This window comes from Gavia stellata, chromosome 15, assembly GCF_030936135.1.
Source record: "Gavia stellata isolate bGavSte3 chromosome 15, bGavSte3.hap2, whole genome shotgun sequence".
Classification (NCBI taxonomy): Eukaryota; Metazoa; Chordata; class Aves; order Gaviiformes; family Gaviidae; genus Gavia; species Gavia stellata.
The window spans coordinates 13,085,320-13,103,864 of record NC_082608.1 but is presented as its reverse complement, the minus strand read 5'-3'; the positions used below and the strand labels follow the sequence as shown (position 1 = coordinate 13,103,864).

Genomic DNA, 18,545 nt, shown 5'->3' with positions numbered 1-18,545 from the left:
ATTTAGAAGTGTTTACACTTATTGCTAAAATGTTACAACTTCGCACACACATGAATTTATACAATTTTTGATGTCTGAAGCTAAAATTATATTAGCAGTCCAAAATAGTCATATGAATGTAAAGATTTTAACTGCCAATTAGCTTGGTGTACTTGTAAAGTCCAGCGTGCAAAATCCACTTCTAAAATGCAGTTTATAACTAATTTTGGATAGTGAGAAACAGGTTAAAAACAGGTTGAAACAAATCTTTTTAAAGAAAAATCCTACCTATGCAATGCCTAATAAAATTTAAAAGACAGTTTTCATTCTATTTTTGTAGTTGCCTGTAAGCTGATTTCCCACATACTATTTTTTGCAGGAGTAATGAAACATTTCTTTAAGAAAATCCAAGTGATTTTATTTTGCTCGTAGATATATGTATAGTGTAACACTAGCATCACCACTTACATACAAAATTAGTTTAACATAGCAGAATACCAACGATTTCCTCCTCGGGCAATTATGATCGAGCAGACAAACACTGATTCACCACTTCCAGTAAGTGAGAGTTTTCCAAAGCAGCTGCTACACGTTCTTTATCAGCAAGCTGTTTATTAACTATGCAGAAAAAAACACCACAAGAAATGGGTCAAAACATTGATATAGAATATCTTTTTTAAAAGCATTTTACATTGAGACACATAATCACACTGTTGCTATGGTACTCAAGTAGACTAGTAATTCTGCAGATGCCAACTATGCTGCGTGCAGTTGCAGTCTAGAGTCAAAGCTACCATGTTATCACAAGTTAAACCAGCAAGCTGTTTATGATTCAGCAGCAGGGAGCTACACACGCGTAGGTGCAAAATGAGAAGACATTTCCCCCCAGCCTCTCCCAGTTTTTGAGTCCTCCATAACCCAAACAAATCAGTGACTAACTGAGAGTACAGGTTGCCTGAGGAGATGTTTAAAGTATGGTACAGGACATATCTAAGTGTCACTATTACACATTCCTGTTCTGTAACATCCCCCAGAATCTGATGAAAAAGTCCCAGATACTAAACAGCTGCTCTGCAGGTATGGGGGTCTCTCTCCTCTCTAATTTTCAACATTAAAAAAAACCTAAAGATGACCACACAACAGAGCACTAAAAAACCTTACCTGCATGCTCAGAGGCATGTGTTCCTGGTGTTATATGAACATCCAGCTTAAAAACCATCACAAAACAAAAAGGGGACAAGTCAACAAAACATTGGAAGCTCAAGTTCAAACTATTTAATAATAAAAATAAGACAGTAACAAAAAGAGGGGGGAAAAAAGGACATTCTTGCCAATACCAGTTACTGTATATAGCAGAATAAAATGAAGTCTAAAATCACAGAATATTCTGCATTCCCATCAGCTTAAGCCTCCTTCAGTGGGTGAGGCACCAACCTCCCCTCTTCCCGTGCTGTAGAGACTGCAGGTAACTTCCCTCCATAGCCCCACTCGCCCTTGTGATGACTGTCACAGAACCGTAATTCTGCATCAGTATTTTAGTCCATGGCCCTCTCTGGTTCCTGGAGTGTTTCCCCTCACCCGCAATACAAAAAAAGCTCTAGATATTTTTCACTGTAAGTTAGCCAGCGCTTTTTTTCTTGCGCCCCCCCCCCTTTTTTTTTTCTTTTCAAACACCCCCCCCCCTCTTTTGCTTTCCAGAGTGATTTCATTACTCACCTTAAATCTCTCAGGCAGAGATCTGATCAATTTTACTTTGATGGAGAGGCCGATTAACGTTGCCATGCTGCAGTGAGGAATGGTGGGCGTGAACTCCACTGCCACCGTGCTTTCTGCGTCATTCACCTGTTGAAAACCAAACACTTATGTACAAAACCCACTGGCTTTACCCCAAGCTAGCTGGAGGCATTGTACGTGAAACGCAACTTGAAGCTGTACTTTGCTGCTTATCGTTTTCTTCACTGACATTTTTAAATGCTACGTGTAGCTGCAGTAAACTGCTACAATAAACCTCTTCCAAGGTTAGAAAAAATAATGAAGTTAATCAGAGGGCAGAGCCAGCGCTGCCCCGCGGCACAGCGGGGGCCGGCCGCCCGGGAGAGGCGGTGGGGACCGCCGCGCCAGCGGGTCGGGGGCGCGTCTTAGCGGGGACCTCACTTTCACTCGCACTTGCTCGACGACATTCAGCTCCTCCAGGGTGAGGGGGTGCTCGGGGTCGTTAATGGAGCGAATGAGATGTTGCCCGGTTAAGGAAAGCGACGCGGAGCCGAGCTGCACTGCACCGCCCCGCCCTGCCCTGTCCTGCCCCGCCGCCCCAGCGGCCCCGTCCCGCCCGCCTTCGGCCCGGCCCGGTCCCCCCTCCCGGCAGGATATCGAAGATCTCCCGGTCGTCGATGGAGTCGGGCAGCTCGTCGTCCTCCTCCCGCGCCGTCACCGGCCGCTCCCCCGAGCGGCGGTAGATGAGAGGGTTGGCGTTCTCCAGCGGCGCCCCGCCGCCCGGGCCGGGGCCCACCATGGCCGCCGCTCAGGCCCTCCCCGCCTCCGCTGCGGGGCGGGCGCTGCCGGCGGCGGCGCGGAAGGAGCCCGGACGCCCTTCGCTGCCGCACCGCGCGCGGAGGCGGGCACTGGGCGGTGCTGGGGCGGCGCGGGCCGCGCTTCGCCGCGGCGGGAGTGCGCTCCTGTGGGCGCGGAGCCGAACCGGCGCGGTTTGCGTCGGGGGAGCTGCGGTGCCGCCCCGGGGCGGTTAGGAGGAGGCGGGGTAGGGGCGCTGGCGCGGTGGGAGGCGGCGCTCAGCGGCTGCGGTCTTGCACAGCTGCGTGTGGAGTCCGAGGGTGCAGAAGGAATGCCTGCAGCGGAGCTGCGCCGTCCGTGAGGGGCCTCTGAAGTCACCTTAGTGCTGCCAGGGATGGGTAGATTAAGCTGCACGTTAAATACAAAATGTTCTTGATTAATTAAGAGGAAAGAAATGAATTTTGAAAAGTCAGACTGTATATATAAAAAATGCAAACGAAGAAACTGGCGTGATAGAGTGTAATGATGATATATTTTGGCTTTATACACCCGTTTATAATGGGGTTAAAGCACACACTCCTGTGTAAACATAAGGTATGTACCTGTTTTAGCTTCCTTGCCATATGTTTGATTTCTCTTTGCAAAAAACGATTTGTACAGGGTTTGGGTTTTTTCATGCCTGTCACATCAGGTCACGAGTAAGAAGATGTGAAGATGCCTCTCAGGCGGAGGGCAGCAGTTTCCTCAGCATCTGACAGAAAGAAAAGAGGACTTGAAAGGAGCAGAGACTTGCTGCTTCAAAAGATGTCACAGCTGGAAGAAAAGACATATATTGCAGTTCTGTTGCTCAGCACGGCCTTACAGAAGTGGTGGATTCCTCTGGTGTGCTTTTGACTGCAGGGAGTTGGGCCAGATCGGGTTTGCCCCCAGCGGGACCTGTTCTGAAGATTACTGATACGTTTACACATCTGCTGATATTTTAAGTAAGACAAGAAAACTACCTGTGAGCCAAATTTCCATTTATCTCCACTTTCATCTTTGGTTTGTATTATATTCAGTTAATATATAGATTACATTGGCATTAAAGTTCACTTCTTAATCTAATCCTTTGTTATCTTAAATTGGTCTTTCAATTAGTGTATGTTATTTTGGATAATAAATTCTGTTGGCAGGCATAATTTTTCTGGCTGTTTATGAAATACAAAGCTGACTGAGCTGATCTGCCCTTAGTGGTGAAGATGTTGGCTGAGTTTAAATGTGGATTTTGTTTGGTTTGGTTTGATTTTGTGTTGGTTTTTTTTAATTTGATAAAGAGAATTCAGTTTGGCAGCACAAGAAGTCCATATATGCTGGATTTCACTGATGGGAAGTGTTCAACTTAAGTAACCTCATGGAATCCTGCTTTTTTCCAACTCCTTGCTCCCTGCCTCACGTATATGTGCATGGATGAGTGTATACATACACAAACAGGTGCACACACCTCTTCCCATATGTTGAAATCTGCTGCTTTTGGTCTGTCTTCTAGTCCACAATAAGAATTGACAAAAATCCCAGGGCTATTCATATTGGACTGGAACAAAAATAACTGCAACAGAAAAGATTTTCCAGAAAGATTTGAGGGAAATATAAAAAATAAGAGGCAAGTTATGTTCTACAATGCATATTTGCACAGTTCCAGGTGAAATTCATGAGAAATTGGCACACTTTTCCAAAGCTATCGCAACCCAGGAGACTCAGGAACCATATAAGAAATAACAAGTAGCTCTGAATTCTCTTGCATTGAAAATCTTTGTTTTACCTATCTCATCCGCAACCCTTTTTGTTAAAGATGAACTGACTTACTCTGACAAACTTCTGTATCCCCAGCAGGATGAACTTACATGCTGCATGACCTGCGGTGGAGAAGCTGGCTTCACAGGCTTTATGAGTGCCCGTGCTGGAGGTGAATTAAGTGACAGCAGTGCGGAGGAGCCTGAAGCAGTATGCTTTGCAGCTGAATGCTGATGACACCGTTCATCCAGGAGATGCAGCACAAATCAAAGGTGGAAAGGCAAAGACCCATTATGTAGAGGGTGTTTTGCCAGTTGAAGATTGGGAGTTAGTGGAGCAGGCTGGGTTTGCAGGCCCAATGATGAAGAAGGCCTTGAGGCTAATCTGCTTAGGGCCAGGCATCCACACTGAGGGAGGTTATGCTTCTACAAAAATTTTTTAGGACTTTTTCAGCCAGCAGGCAAAAACTGTCTGTTGGATTGCCAGCCTGTTTCCACTGTAGGAAGCTATTTTATGGAGAAGATGAGGTTATGGCCCTTTCACACTTTTTTGACCAAGTACATACCCCGTAAGGTGTTGGCAAATAGATCTTGCTTTCTGACCGCCACGGAGGCTGCTCGTGGAGAAGAAGCTATAATCTGACCCTCAACTTTAGTCTCCCCTTTAATTTTGAAAAATGCAGGAGGCCTATTTTTATTTAAGAAGGGATAAAGAACTAATTTAGAGGCTGGAGGCCAGTCCCTGCTGGGGACTAGTGTCAATTACAGTACAGATGTGCTAGCCCTTATTAAAACTTCTGCAAGAATTAACTATTTTTTTTTCTTTTTTTAATTGTTACTTCCTAGTTACTTTTAATCTACAATCCTGGTTTTTGGTGAGGTTTTTGTTGTTTTGGTTTTTTTTTTTAACAAGAATTCAAGTGTTGACAGCTCTGGAACCTCTTCAGAGCGTTGCTGTTTTCTCTGCTTGTAGGACTAACAGCAGATTAACTACGATTAGACCTTTTGTTGTTGTTCACAGATGGTGTTGGGTCATTTTCAGATCATCCATTCTCAGGATCAGGTAATGATGAGGTGTGTTAGACTAAGGGATTGTATTTACACTCTGTATCAAGTACAGCTCTGAAAGTGCTTAATGCAGTGCATGTTTAAAAGGGAATTTAGCTGCACTCCCTACTCAGAGTGCCCTCAGCAGGGACCTTTGTACCATTCTCTTCCGCATAAAACCAGAAAATGACCTAGAGTCCAAAAGGGGATGAAAAATGGCTCCTCAAAGCCAGACTGCTTTGCTTTGTACCTTGTTTTGTAGTATAGCATTCATCACTTGCGGAGCAGAAGGTGAGGTGCAAAATCTGTTATTATTGCTGTTCGGGAAGCAACTGCACTAACAAGTTGCAGTGTAGCGATTTTCAAAGACAGTACATCTCTTATACTTTTGTTAGCAATCTGCAAAAGTACCCTAATAAGCTTAATGCAAAAATTGGTGGTTTTGTGAGATGAAACCATTTCTGAGATGATTTTATGAAAATAAAACTTTCTATCTTCCTTAAAAGGTATAGAGCAAAACCATTTCCGAATTATCTAAACAAATTATTTTTAAGATCTTGTTGGATTTAGAAAATGTTAAATGATTTTGACAGTTGCTGTTGGCTCTGAAATTTGGTTTTAAGCTTTATGCTCTTGCACAGTGACTGAACGATGCCTTACCTAGCTCCCGTTGTCATTGGCAGAGCCAGCTATAGGAGTGTTCGGCAGAGGGCGTCTGTCATTGCCCAAAAGCGAAATGAAAACTGAACAAAATTGAAAGGAATAAGCTGAAATCCTCTAAATTAGTCAGTAAAAAATGCCTCATTGAAAAGGGTGTCTGATAATTATGAAGATGCAATTTAATTATTTTTGTTTACCTTATATGTTACTTAGGAGAGACTGGTGCTGAGCCAGAAGTGACTATCACACTTGGACGGCTCAAAGGGAGACAAACAAATGTGAAGGGGACAGACAAACTTGTAAATGTTTTCCTTGGGATTCCTTTTGCAAAAGCACCTGTTGGATCCTTGAGGTTTTCCCCACCTGAACCACCTGAACCCTGGCATGATCTGAGAGATGCGAGTTTTTACCCACCACTGTGAGAGCTGTTCAGATCATTTGTATATAGGACCTGCTCATGTTTGTCAGTGTTGTTGTGTTTATTAAGGTACAGAGGTCTGATTTTTGGTAAGGAGCTTGTATTGACTGCTAGTGAATACGCTGCCAGTACTGAAATATTTCATAAGAACTGTAGGACTAGGAACCACAAAGAATTCCTGGGAAATTCCTGTCTCTGGAAATCACGTTTTCTCATTATACTGTGCTGAAATAATTCAGCTTTTTAAGTACAAGTATAGAGCTGTGCTTTTACCAGTTGCACCTCTAACTGTATATAAGTAACACAAAGTTCGAGCACCCTGTGGGAATTCAGTCTGGGGGGCAAAAGGTGTGTTTTCTCTATTGTTGTTACAGTGTTGCTGTTGCAGTTTTATTACTAATAGTCATGCTTTCTTTTGTGAAGATGTCCTCAAGATCTGTCCTTGCTGAAAATAGCTGAAAAAAACTTTAAAGAAAAACACCTTCCATTCCGAACTTCTGAGGACTGTTTGTATCTAAATGTTTACAGCCCTGCTGGTTCAAACAAGAAGGACAAGTTACCTGTACGTAAACCCACTGTACAAACTTGTGTCATACAAAGTTTGCACCTAATGATAGCTCCTAAGTCACTTAATTGCTTTTGAAAATGTGATGCTGCATTAGCAAAAATAATATTGCTATGTAAAATTCAAAGTCCACCAACCTAAAATTCAGCTCTCATTGAGCTTTGGTGATTTGGAGTTTCTGATTCTTTGATGTTGTCTTCTTTTTTCAAATGAAATCTACCAAGCAATGTATAAAAGTGTGTCTCATCCTTTTTTCTCTAAGGTAATGGTGTGGATCCATGGAGGCAATTTTGTATTTGGTGGTGCTTCTAGGTATGATGGTTCTGCGCTATCAGCTTACGAGAATATTGTGGTAGTCATAATTCAATACAGACTTGGACTCCTCGGATTCCTCAAGTAAGATGACCTATTTCACTTTTTACAAAATACTTGCTATCATGTTTAAAGCATGGGTAGTTTTGTTTTCTAAATCAGCTGAACTTCTATACTAGCTTCCCACTGTTCCAGGGGTTTAAATGTACATAGATCACTGACATCAGGACTTAAGAACATTTAGAAATGTCCATAAATTCCATTTGCATTGTCATTTGATTGTAGCCTGCTATCAAATCATAGTTGGGCTTATTTGTTTCTGGATAGGATGTTTGTTCTTGACTTTACTTCCATCCATGGGTGTATAAAGCAAAAAATCATATAGTGTAAAGGCCAGGAATCCATTTGTGTATGGGTGAACGAACAGTAGAGGCAAGTAAGTCAGTGGGGCTTAGATCTGACTATGAAGGGCTTTAGGTCAGTAGGCTATACAGATCTTTCCTTGGCCAAATATGACACTTTGCACAAAATATAAGTTGGTGAGGTTTATTTTATCCTGGTATTAGAAGAACTGTTACTATTCCTGAGAAGTTGGCTTATACTGCTTTTCTTTCAGTACAGGTGATGAGCACGCTCGTGGGAACTGGGCATTTTTGGATCAAGTAGCAGCTCTTCGGTGGATCCAAGAAAATATTGAACACTTTGGTGGAGATCCAGGATCTGTCACACTCTTTGGTGTATCTGCAGGATCTTGCTCTGTTTTTGCACATGTAGGCATGCAGTAGATATACTAGAAAGTAAAGGCTTAAAAAGAATCTTCAAAACCTCAATTAGTGTAACATTTCATGCTTAATCTGATTTTTCAAAGTAAGATTAATGGCACATTGTGCTAAGTCTGGACACTTCCCCTGTAAGCACACAAAAATGTGTAATTCACCACTGAATTCGTCAGTCTAGTCAAGCATAAAGTTATGGGATAAGGACCTTAATGTAGAATAAATACTTTCTGTTCTTCCCTTCTTGGCAGGTTTTATCTCCTTTGTCTAAGGGTCTCTTTCATAAAGCAATATCACAGAGTGGAATTCTAATGCCCTCTGATAAAGATTTACTTCTTTCAACGGATCTTAAGGTAGGCGCCTTTTTTTTTTTTTTTTTTCATTTTAAAGCCTTTATAACCTAAAATATGACATTTCTTTTATCTGATAGTTCGGTTAAAAGAGAAAAGGGGAAGATCTGATTGCATGTTATGCAACAAAGTTGATCACATTTATTCTCATGGCATACCTATGAATATATAGATTAGCACTAAGTAAATTTTCATTCAAATAGTCTATTTATTTTCAATCATACCATGCTTGTTTGGTGTTGGAAATAGATTGTACAGTTATGTGATTGTAATATTGTGGGTTGAGTTAGGTATTGTCAGTGACACACATACCAAGCTAGGCATATGTCCATTTTCATGCACACTGTAACTTATACAGTAACTATGAAATTTATTATGGAAAGTTTAATTAGAATCCAGAAGAGGCATTCAGTTTTTATTCAGCCATGGTCTTTTATGGATGTCCTTTATTTGAAGTAAATTAATTTTAAAAAAAGAAAAAAAAAAAAAAACCCTTCAAAATTAAATTCCTCTCTATAAGTACCTTCTCATTTCTCCTCCTGAAACAGCTGGTAGTAATAATATAAATCTTTCACAAGTTGATTTTCTGAATTTTCTTGCCTTATTTATGTTACAACCTCGTATTATCTCTACAGCAAGGTTTGTTGTAGAACAGTGAATGGAAATATAACAAGAAAGAGAAGTATACCAGAATGATTTCACTTCGTGATCAAACTGTAGTATTTCTAGTAAAATAAAATACTTGAAGACCTACAAGCTCACCTAAATCAGCCCTTAAATAAAACTATTAACAGTACTGTGTATAGTAATTTTTGGGTCATAAATTCCTTAAAGACCATCTCATAGCTAACAGTTCTTGTCTTTGTTAATAATTTTCAGAAAATTGCAAGTATATTTAAATGTGAGACGAGCAGTTCACTCTCACTGATAAACTGCTTAAGGAGCCAGGACGCAAAGGATATAGTCTTTAACAGTACGGTAGGTGAAGCTTTGCTTAGTAACAGATTTTTCTAATGGCACGCTTGCAAAACTTTAGCTCAGCCTCTGACTAGAGTTCATTGTTGGCCTTTTCCAAAGTTGATTTTTCCTAATTTTTGTCAAAATACCCCTAAATACTGAAATAATTTCACATTTCTCCTCAGAATTTTCAGTGGTGTGTCACAGCACCTGTAAAGTTGTGAGCAAGACTCGAGCATACATATGTTTTAATGTCAGTTAGAAGCAGCACAGGATCAGGAAACCATTACATTACTCCATACCATGACCCAACCAGGCTAGTTTTTTATGCTCTTGTGCAAAACTGTAAATGTATGTTACAGTGGCTGTAGATACTCAGATTTCTTAAAGCCCTTTTTTTTTTGCACTTGGAACATTAAACGTGGACATTTTATTTTGTGATTTGAAGGAGAAAAGGAAAATACTATTAACAAGTAATTTGATATTTTTTTCTCTTCCTTCAGGAAATTCCATTTCTACCCTTAGTTTTGGATGGAGTATTTCTTCATAAGTCACCTGAAGAGATATTGGCTGGAAAAGAATTTAATGCAGTCCCGTTTATGATAGGAGTCACCAACAATGAATTTGGCTGGAATATTAGATCTGTAATTTAATGCCTATTCTTCATTTTTTTAACGTTTGTGTTAACTGATGCAGGCAACTCTAAGAAGTTATTTGCTGGTAGGACACCTTTTAAGTATGGCCAAAAGGCTTTGCATTGTTGGAAATATGTACAAGGTAAACTTTGCTTGCATTATGATTCTGTAGTGACCCAGAACCAGTTGGTCACAAAACAATGAGGCAGGCTTCATCCTGCAAGTTAAACTACATGGACATCCCTGGAACATCAATTTTATACATTATTTTCTTATCCTGAAATTTTAATCCCTCATACAGTTAGAGAGAGGAAAAAGAATGTGACAGTCAAAGGCTTATTACTAAAAGAAAAATGAAATCAATCCCTTCCCTTACAACACACAGATGTTAGGCGCACAGTATTCAGGATTGATACATAGAATGTTTAAAAATGCGGCATTGATCACCTTAAACAGCTTACCCTGTATGTCATTATGAACTCTGACTGCTGGTTATATCATTGCCCCTGTGTTCCTTCTCACCATGCAGAAAGATCTATCATTTGAAAAATCTCAGCTGGGGACAGAGTATGGGGATAATGGGGGTGTCCCACCCATTCTCATTGCATAGTATTCCATGGGTAACTCCAAAAAGTGAGCAGTTGCTATACAGTGCACAAAACTGCAGGAGGTGGATTTGTGTCATCTCTTTTCCTTGTCCTCTTTTCTTCATTTCCTAAGTATTCATGTTCATCTATGTAGTACAAAGCATTTGTTCTGAATCTGTGTAGTAACTGTGTGTCTCTGGGAGTGTGCTGGTACTGAGTCCAAAAAGAAAAATGTAAAGTGAGATCTGTTCTAATTCATTCTGCAGACAGAAGAGTAATTTTATGTAATGCTCTAGAAGAGGAGGAGCATTGCCTTATCTTTACTTCAAAGGGTTGAAACAACTGGACTAGAGACAGAGAGGCTGCCAGTGACTTTTAAGATCTCCCCTACCAGAGGGAAAATAAGCCTTTGAGACGGAAGAAGCTTTTCGCTTCAATTCTGCCCTAATGCTTTCTAGTCTTACAAGTTTCTTAACAACCTGTGTTGATTTAAGGATAAACTACTTAGTATGAGGGGTTTATGTAAAAACCTTCACCAAGGAAGCATTTACTGCAGTAAATACAAGCTTTTCAAGACAGCCACTGCATCGTACTGCATTTTTGCATATGATATGATGCTTCAAAAATAAACACCAATAGTAAGAATAAAGTGGAATAATGTAGTTCCAATGTTAAAAATATTGGAGAAGTTGAATGGTGCTAATAACATTCTCTTTTTCTCTGCAGACATCAAAAATACCAGGTTTGAAGGAAATAGGGGATAAAAAATCAATCGCTTCAACTTTAGAGTTTTTACTACCAATGCTGGTAAGAACTGTTGCACTAATCTAATTTGAGAAGTGAAATTTCTTTTTAATGCATAAAACAGATTTGTGAAGTTCGGTTTTCTCTAATTTCCTGCTAAAGTCATAGTGTTACTAAGACCTGAGATCATGTTATGCCTTGGAGAGAGTCCCAGCGAAGTTGACAGGACTACGGTGTATGGGGTTACACAGAAATAGGACTGAGCCAGGCCTGGGATTTGGGGAAATACCTTTTTCCTTCTAGACCTCTGAACCAACATTTTTATCTTATGTATTTGTATGCAGGATTACTGTAATAGTGTCCTTAATCTTACAGTATCTGATGGCTAATCTCCTGGTTGATGGGTTTCAAGGCAGGATTTTTCTGTATGTTTACATTAAATTAAATGTAACTTTTGAAGTAGTTACTTTGCACTCCTAGTTTTGAAATGTAAGCAGCAAATTCTAACAGTAAAAACGAAGCTGTGTTTGGAGATCTCATTGGTCTTGCCCTGTAGCCTAATAGTAAATAAATCTTTCAAGGACTCAAGAGAATTTACTTTTGTTATTCCCATCTCTTTTCTCCTGAAGAAAACAGAAGCCAAAGGTATTATCAGGAGAAGTTTCTGGATCTTCATTTATTCCTGTAGTTTTAACCCATATAAATCTGTTGTAAATTTGACCTGAGATGGTTTGTTTGGTTTGGTTTTTGGTGTTGGGTTTTTTTCCCCCCACAAAAATTCTAAATAGGTTTTATTTTCCATCATAGTTTCCCATCAACATGGATGCTACCCTGGACCTTTGTGCCTTTGCGGAATCTCCGAAGTTTAAAAGATGACATTTTTAGTTGCTAATTCAGAGAGTGATAATTTTTCTGTTTGTTTCTTGTTTCCCCTTTTTCTCTTAGGATGTACCATCAGAGTTTCTGCCTGTGATAGTGGATGAATATCTAGGAAACACAGATGATCCTGCTCAGCTACGAGACCGATTTCTGGACTTGCTAGGGGATGTAGGAATTGTCGTGCCATCCATTAAAGCATTGAATTATCACAAGGGTGAGCTAATGAACACCAGTAGGATATTCAAACCTCTTACTACATGCCAGATCAAATGGCACAAATCCTGTCGTGTGTAGGCAGCCCTTCTTGACATTTCTACAGGGAACTCAATGGGGGTGCAGAGTGATACAGGTCTGCAGGATTGTGTGAAGCAAGTGTATGTACTCCTTTATCTTTGTGCTAGTGTCTTGCACCTGTGCTCATAGTCACAATATATTGAGAGCAGAGCATGGTAACACAGGTAAATGTTTGCTAAGTGAAGTATACAGGCTTAAAAATTAAAACACATTAAAGCAACCTGGAATTTGTCCTTTGGCCCAGTGCTACTTGGGAAGTCAGCAGCTCTGTAGTGTGGAGATTTTCTGGTATTTACCTGTAGACCAGCTGTGCCAAAATACCCAGAACTGGAAAATAATTTGATGTTACTTTGTTTTCTGTAAGTTTTCCTGGGGTGAATCTTTCAGGTTTTTTTTGTGTAAGCACTATGAGTTCTTAATTTTGAAGTAAAAATAAAAATACATATTTGAATGTAACATTACATTAAAAATGTGTCCAGCATAAAGATTTGGGCATATTTAAAGTAATATTTTAAACAGCTGATGTCAGGCATCATTTATGCATGTCTTCTTTAACTCTCTAAATGTTACATCTTCTAGAGTCTGGAGCACCTGCCTACTTCTTTGAATATCAGCATCGGCCCACTTCATACTGGGATAGTAAACCAGAGTATGTGAAAGCTGATCATGGAGATGAAGTTGGCTTTGTCTTTGGAGGACCATATCTGGCCGGTGATATTCAGCTACGTAGTAAGGAATAGAACATTCAATATTCACTTATAAATTACTCTCATAACACTGACATTATTCTATTCAGTAGTGCTACTTCCATTTTAATGAGACTAAAGTGCATATATTAACAGTGAGACCAAAGTATAACCCCTTCTCCTGTTAGAATTTGTTTAACACTAATTTACTGTCTTCTCCATTCTTTAGCATGTACAGATTACTGTTTCTGAAGCACAGTAAGTTACACATTTGTGAACAATCTAGGAAATAGGAAATTTGCTAGAAAACATCACTGTCATTATACCAGCACTGTTCATGAATTTGCTAAATAGCTTTGGCTGCAAAATAAATTGAAGGAGGAATGGTCAATTAAACTTACAGGGGATTAGTGGAGTACTTGGGAAGCAGGAAGTCTAGGCTCTCTTCTTTTCCTGAGGAATTCAAGCTAATGTCTCCTCCTTTCCAGGAAATCCCATGGGCTGTTGGGCTCCAGAGAGTGGAGGACTCGGTCTCTTTTGCAGATAGTGTCCCAGCTGTGTTGATTAGAGCAAGGCTTGGAACTCTGGTGTTTCATTTTCTGCGTGAAGATCTAATGGTTAGGTTAAAGACTATTTTCTCCCATGGCTCAATTAGTGTTTAAGCATTTTATTCAAAATGGAACCAGTCCACTGAGGAAGGATTGAGGGTGTACTCCCAAAAATGCCTTTGCCTTGTCAGTTTGGGCATTCTCATAGGATTCTGTAAGTTCTGGCTCCTTCAGGCACAATCCCATGTTGCTACAGTTCAAATGAATGTGCCAACCATTGAACAGTTAGGTTCAAGATGCTACATCTTCAGGAATATTACGAATCCAGCAATTTGCTTTAATTGCATATGCCTAAAACAATAATATTCAGGATGCAGTATTTTCTTTCCCATGAAACAAATTAGGAGCAGTTCTTATTTTGACAAAGAAACATGTAAATTCTACTTATTTTAAGTGAATTCACCATTTTTATGGGTTTATTTTTGTCATTTAGAAACACAGAAACAGAATCATTTAGGTTAGAAAGGACCCTTAAGATCATCGAGTCCAACCGTTAATCTAACACTGCCAAGTACACCACTAAACCATGTCCCTAAGCGCCTCACAGTAGTTCATAGTCTGTTTCAAAGCCTACATAAATAAAAGTATTTCCTTTTACTCCATTGAACTTTGGAGCCATCCAGCTATGTTGTAAAAGCATTCGTTAATCTGTTACTAGAGTCTTTTGATTTTGCTTATATTTTGTATTTTTTTTTTACTTATGTTATCCTACACCAGAAAACACTATACAGTTCTTTTTTTCTATTTGCCTGAATTTACTGAGAGCATTAAAATAGCTAATATTTTTCTTGATGTATTGAGATGCATTTATAATTAGTAACACACTGTAACTAAAATTATTTTCACTTAACCTGATACAGTGGGCCTATGTGTAACTATATTTAAATTAATATTCTTGAAGTGTTGAGACATGGAATCATCTTGTATCATCTTGTATCATCTTGTATCAGAATGAAGAAATCTTTGCTTAGTGATGCTGTGAATAATAGGGAGAATTTCAGTCCCACAAAGCTAGAATGAGATCTGTGAAACTAAAACATGTGGCCCATTCCTTGAGTTGTAATGGGACTCGGGAGACATGGGTTCTTTTTTTGGTTTTGCTTCTGGCTTCCTGAAAAGCTACGGGCAAATCACCTTATTTCCTTGTACCCCAAATCCCGAACATGTAGGATAAGGATAATTACGCTATTCTCATTCATAAAGAGTTCTGGAATCTTCTTGCGATGGTTGCTGTATTACTAACATACTGCAGGCGTGGTACCTCTGTTGTAACAACTTACTGATTACAACGTATTCACAGACTGAAATGCTGCTTCTGTAGTAGCAATGTTTTGATTTCTGCCACACATAATAATTACTTTGTATTTTGTCTCTCAGGTGAAGTTACAGAGGAAGAAAAGAACCTTAGTAGAACTCTAATGAAGTACTGGGCTAACTTTGCTCGAAATGGGTAAGAATCATGAGATTCATTACACGTATTACTGGTTTGTACTGACTCCAAAGTGAATTAGCTGTTTTGTTGATTCAGTCTTAACTGCTTTGATTGAATTCCCCCTGACTGAAAAGGGCGTTCACTCTTTCTTCTTGTTTACAGAAATCCTAATGGGGAAGGTTTGGCTGACTGGCCATCTTATAACCTAAATGAAGAATACTTACAAATAAATCTAAAACAAAAGAAAGCCAGAAAGTTGAAAGAACAGAAGGTAGACTTCTGGAGAAAGCTGATGTTTGAAAAGACAAATAACAAAAGAACAGAAAACAAGAAGGTTAATTCAGAGTTATAATTTACAGTCTAAAGATGCACATAATAGGCACACTATTAGGATAGTAAAAGAAATTACTTAAAATAATTTTGAGGATAAAATTATGTTTCCCTTCTTTTCACCTTTTCTTCACAGTTGTCATACTTGCAATTATTCACTGTAGTAATTCCAACTGATCTATTTCCCCTTTGTGATCCTGTACTTCTTCATCGATTTGTGTCTACAACAGAAGCCTCGCTTATTAAATATAGGTACCAGATTTCCCCACTGCTCAGGTTTTTCTGTTGCTTCCCCATGACTGAAGACAGAACGTAGCAGCAACATTGTTTTAATAAAGTGAAATCAATAAAGACTCGATCTGCAAGTAAAACTGTCTTTTGATGTCAAGTGTATCAGCGATGGTAGAGAAATTTTGGTATGATTTAGATACAGAAGTGTCCCCTGTGGAAAAAAAGAATTGAACTAAAAAATGTTCTGCTTTGTAAGTCGGTTTTACAACAGAGGTAGTATATTTCTGACTGTTGTGATATATAATCAGTAACAGTAGTGCTGGAATTAAGACTTCTGCCAAATGTTAGAAAGGGGAGAAACAGTCTCTACTACCCACACTTTTTTTTCTTTTAAATTTAGCAATAACTCCCTTAGAAGGATCAACGTTGGTAACATTAGTTTCACAATTTTGGTGTTTCCCATGGTGCTTTACGTTGTGCTCCAGGCTCTTCTCTGGAGAGCCTGGAGCTCCAGGGCTTCTAGGCTGTTCCAGCGATCCCAACCATATTCCTGACCTTGCTGCTACCTCACAACAGAATTATGCAGCTCCGTAGATCCTATGGGGCACTAGACATCTGTTCCCTCTGTGTCTCTGGAAGAATTTAAGATTGTTCATAGCTCATAATGTCCTACAGCATCTAACTGGCCATCCCTTCTTTCTGAATTACTTTATTGGAAGAAATAGAGTGGGATTTTCTACCTCTTCCTGCCCATATTCTGTTGCCAGTCAGAACTCAGGAGGAAGGGTTAGACTGTTAGCACAACTGCTGTTTTGGTAAGTGGGAAATCCTGCTAAGCATCTGTCCCTTCTCCTTTGTTTTAGCTAACATGTTTTGTGAGGGGAATATAATCTCAAAATAGTCTTGATAGATTTTCATTGCACATACAATTCCCCTGAGGTCCTGTACCACTCCCATTAAAAGGAGCTAAACAGGCAGCATTGTATGTGTGTGCACAGAACATATGCTTATGTTGTAAGTGTACAGAGAGAAGTGCAGTGGAACTGGCTTCTTATGCACAAGCACAGTGCTAAAAATAAATCACAGTGGAAAATGTCAAAAGATTTTACTGCTCTCTATTTAGGGGTGAGTGCTCTGATACTGTCCCATCCCAGAGACATCCTGATGTGAGATTACCACATGCTAAAGAGACAGTGTTAAAGCTGTCCAAGCACTAGCTTCGTAGACTGGCTCTAAGTTTTATACAATCCAGCTTCACTGAATACTCACCAGGGGCTAAGTAAAAAAACAAACTGACCCTGTTCTAAATGCAGACTTCTAAATGTTTCTATCATACATACTTGAGGTAAAATGTAATTGTGATTTCTTATGCAATTATGGGCCTATAAATGTGATATTTGTCTCTATTTTTCAGCTATTGAAATCAAGGAAGGTAGCAGAGCATTAAAGTATAGAAAGGCAGATGTCATCATATGGCAGGATTTTTTCTGATTGATCCCCGACTTATGCATTATTCACTGACTGAGGGTAAGCCGCAGAATGTTGTTTCTTAAAATTCAATGCCAAACAGGATAGAAGAATTCCACTTGCCACATATGTAGCACTGTCTCCAGATTCCACACGTTCAGTTTACGTCACTAGAGTAAGAGTTTCCACATTTGCAGAGCACATAGGTCATGCTTATAGATCCATACAAAGTATCTACAGGCAAGGCTGTAGGGATCTAAAACCCCATTTGTTTATTATCTTATTGTAAGTAAGATTGGCAGAGTTTGCAGAAACTGGTTTGCACTGGTAATATTTTCAGAATGATTCCTTTTCTGGGTCTGTGGATAGGATATGGGCTGAGACATTTTGCAGAATGGGTACTTGAGAGAGAAATAGTGAGTAGAACAAACACTGACGAGTAAGACTTGGAAAATAGAGTAGTAAATGAAGGCAAAAACCAAAGGAAAAGCAAATGGGAAAGGACAGAGTTTAGTAAAGCCAATAAAGATCAGGAGATAGAAAAATTGTTTATGGAGATAAAGTTCGTTCCAGCCAAAGGAAATAGCAGCAAGCAGAGTACGCAGCATTTGGCTTTGTAGCAAAGGACTCCTCCTGCAGTTTGTGGGTCGCAAGTGAGTTGAGGCAGGCGTGCCCATCAGGATGGAAGCTGAGTCACAAGCAGGGATTCTTGTAGTTGAACCTCGAATGGAAACAGTTTTCCCATGCCAGGAACCAAAGCAGTCCAAGGTAAGTGGAGACAGAGAACTTGCAACAGTATTCAGGCAGGCAAACAGGAGTGCAGAGTTTACTACTACACAGTACTCCTGCCCTTGGCTTGTAGGAAACCTTTATCCCACAGATAAAGGTAGAAGATTAACTTATGCTAAACTCCATCACTTGTACCCCAGGCACCTGTTTCCATTCTTTGCATTTGACAGTGCATACATCTACCAGTACAGTATAGACTGTACATTCATAACAGTGCAGACTAATCCCAGACCAGTTTTATTGACCTTTAGTGTCATGAACGTCACTCTTGAAAACAAGAAAAAAGTCTCCCAGAGAACATCTATACAGCTATAAAAATTCTGCAATGAAGTTATTGTCCACATTATTTTCTTAGACGCTCAAATTTACAGTGTTATTCCATTTGCCAATGTATACTGTGCACTAACCATACACTCAGAAACAGCTGATACGCATGCTAGCAGAGCGTTGGCATTGTTAACAGCGTAGCTGCTGCAGCACACAGCTCAGTACAGAGGGCAGGAGTTTCCTCATTAACAAAGC

The 18,545-nt window shown here is 39.7% G+C and overlaps 2 protein-coding genes across 2 annotated transcripts; one reads left to right on the top strand and one right to left on the bottom strand.

Moving 5' to 3' along the window:
* Positions 1-375: 375 nt before the first annotated feature.
* CIAO2B (cytosolic iron-sulfur assembly component 2B) lies at positions 376-2,491 on the bottom strand. Its single transcript, XM_059824683.1, has 5 exons — positions 2,350-2,491; positions 2,134-2,213; positions 1,696-1,821; positions 1,141-1,186; positions 376-597 (listed from the first exon to the last, which is right to left on the bottom strand). Exons 1-5 carry the CDS (start codon positions 2,489-2,491, stop codon positions 500-502), a joined length of 492 nt encoding a protein of 163 aa, XP_059680666.1. The 3' UTR covers positions 376-499.
* A 2,875-nt stretch (positions 2,492-5,366) lies between these two features.
* On the top strand, positions 5,367-15,884 carry LOC104251778 (carboxylesterase 5A). The gene is made up of 13 exons (XM_009819603.2): positions 5,367-5,594; positions 6,177-6,381; positions 6,805-6,943; positions 7,209-7,342; positions 7,875-8,028; positions 8,286-8,387; positions 9,264-9,362; positions 9,845-9,985; positions 11,290-11,370; positions 12,253-12,400; positions 13,060-13,209; positions 15,152-15,224; positions 15,369-15,884. Exons 1-13 carry the CDS (start codon positions 5,519-5,521, stop codon positions 15,556-15,558), a joined length of 1,692 nt encoding a protein of 563 aa, XP_009817905.1. The 5' UTR covers positions 5,367-5,518; the 3' UTR covers positions 15,559-15,884.
* Positions 15,885-18,545: the final 2,661 nt, after the last annotated feature.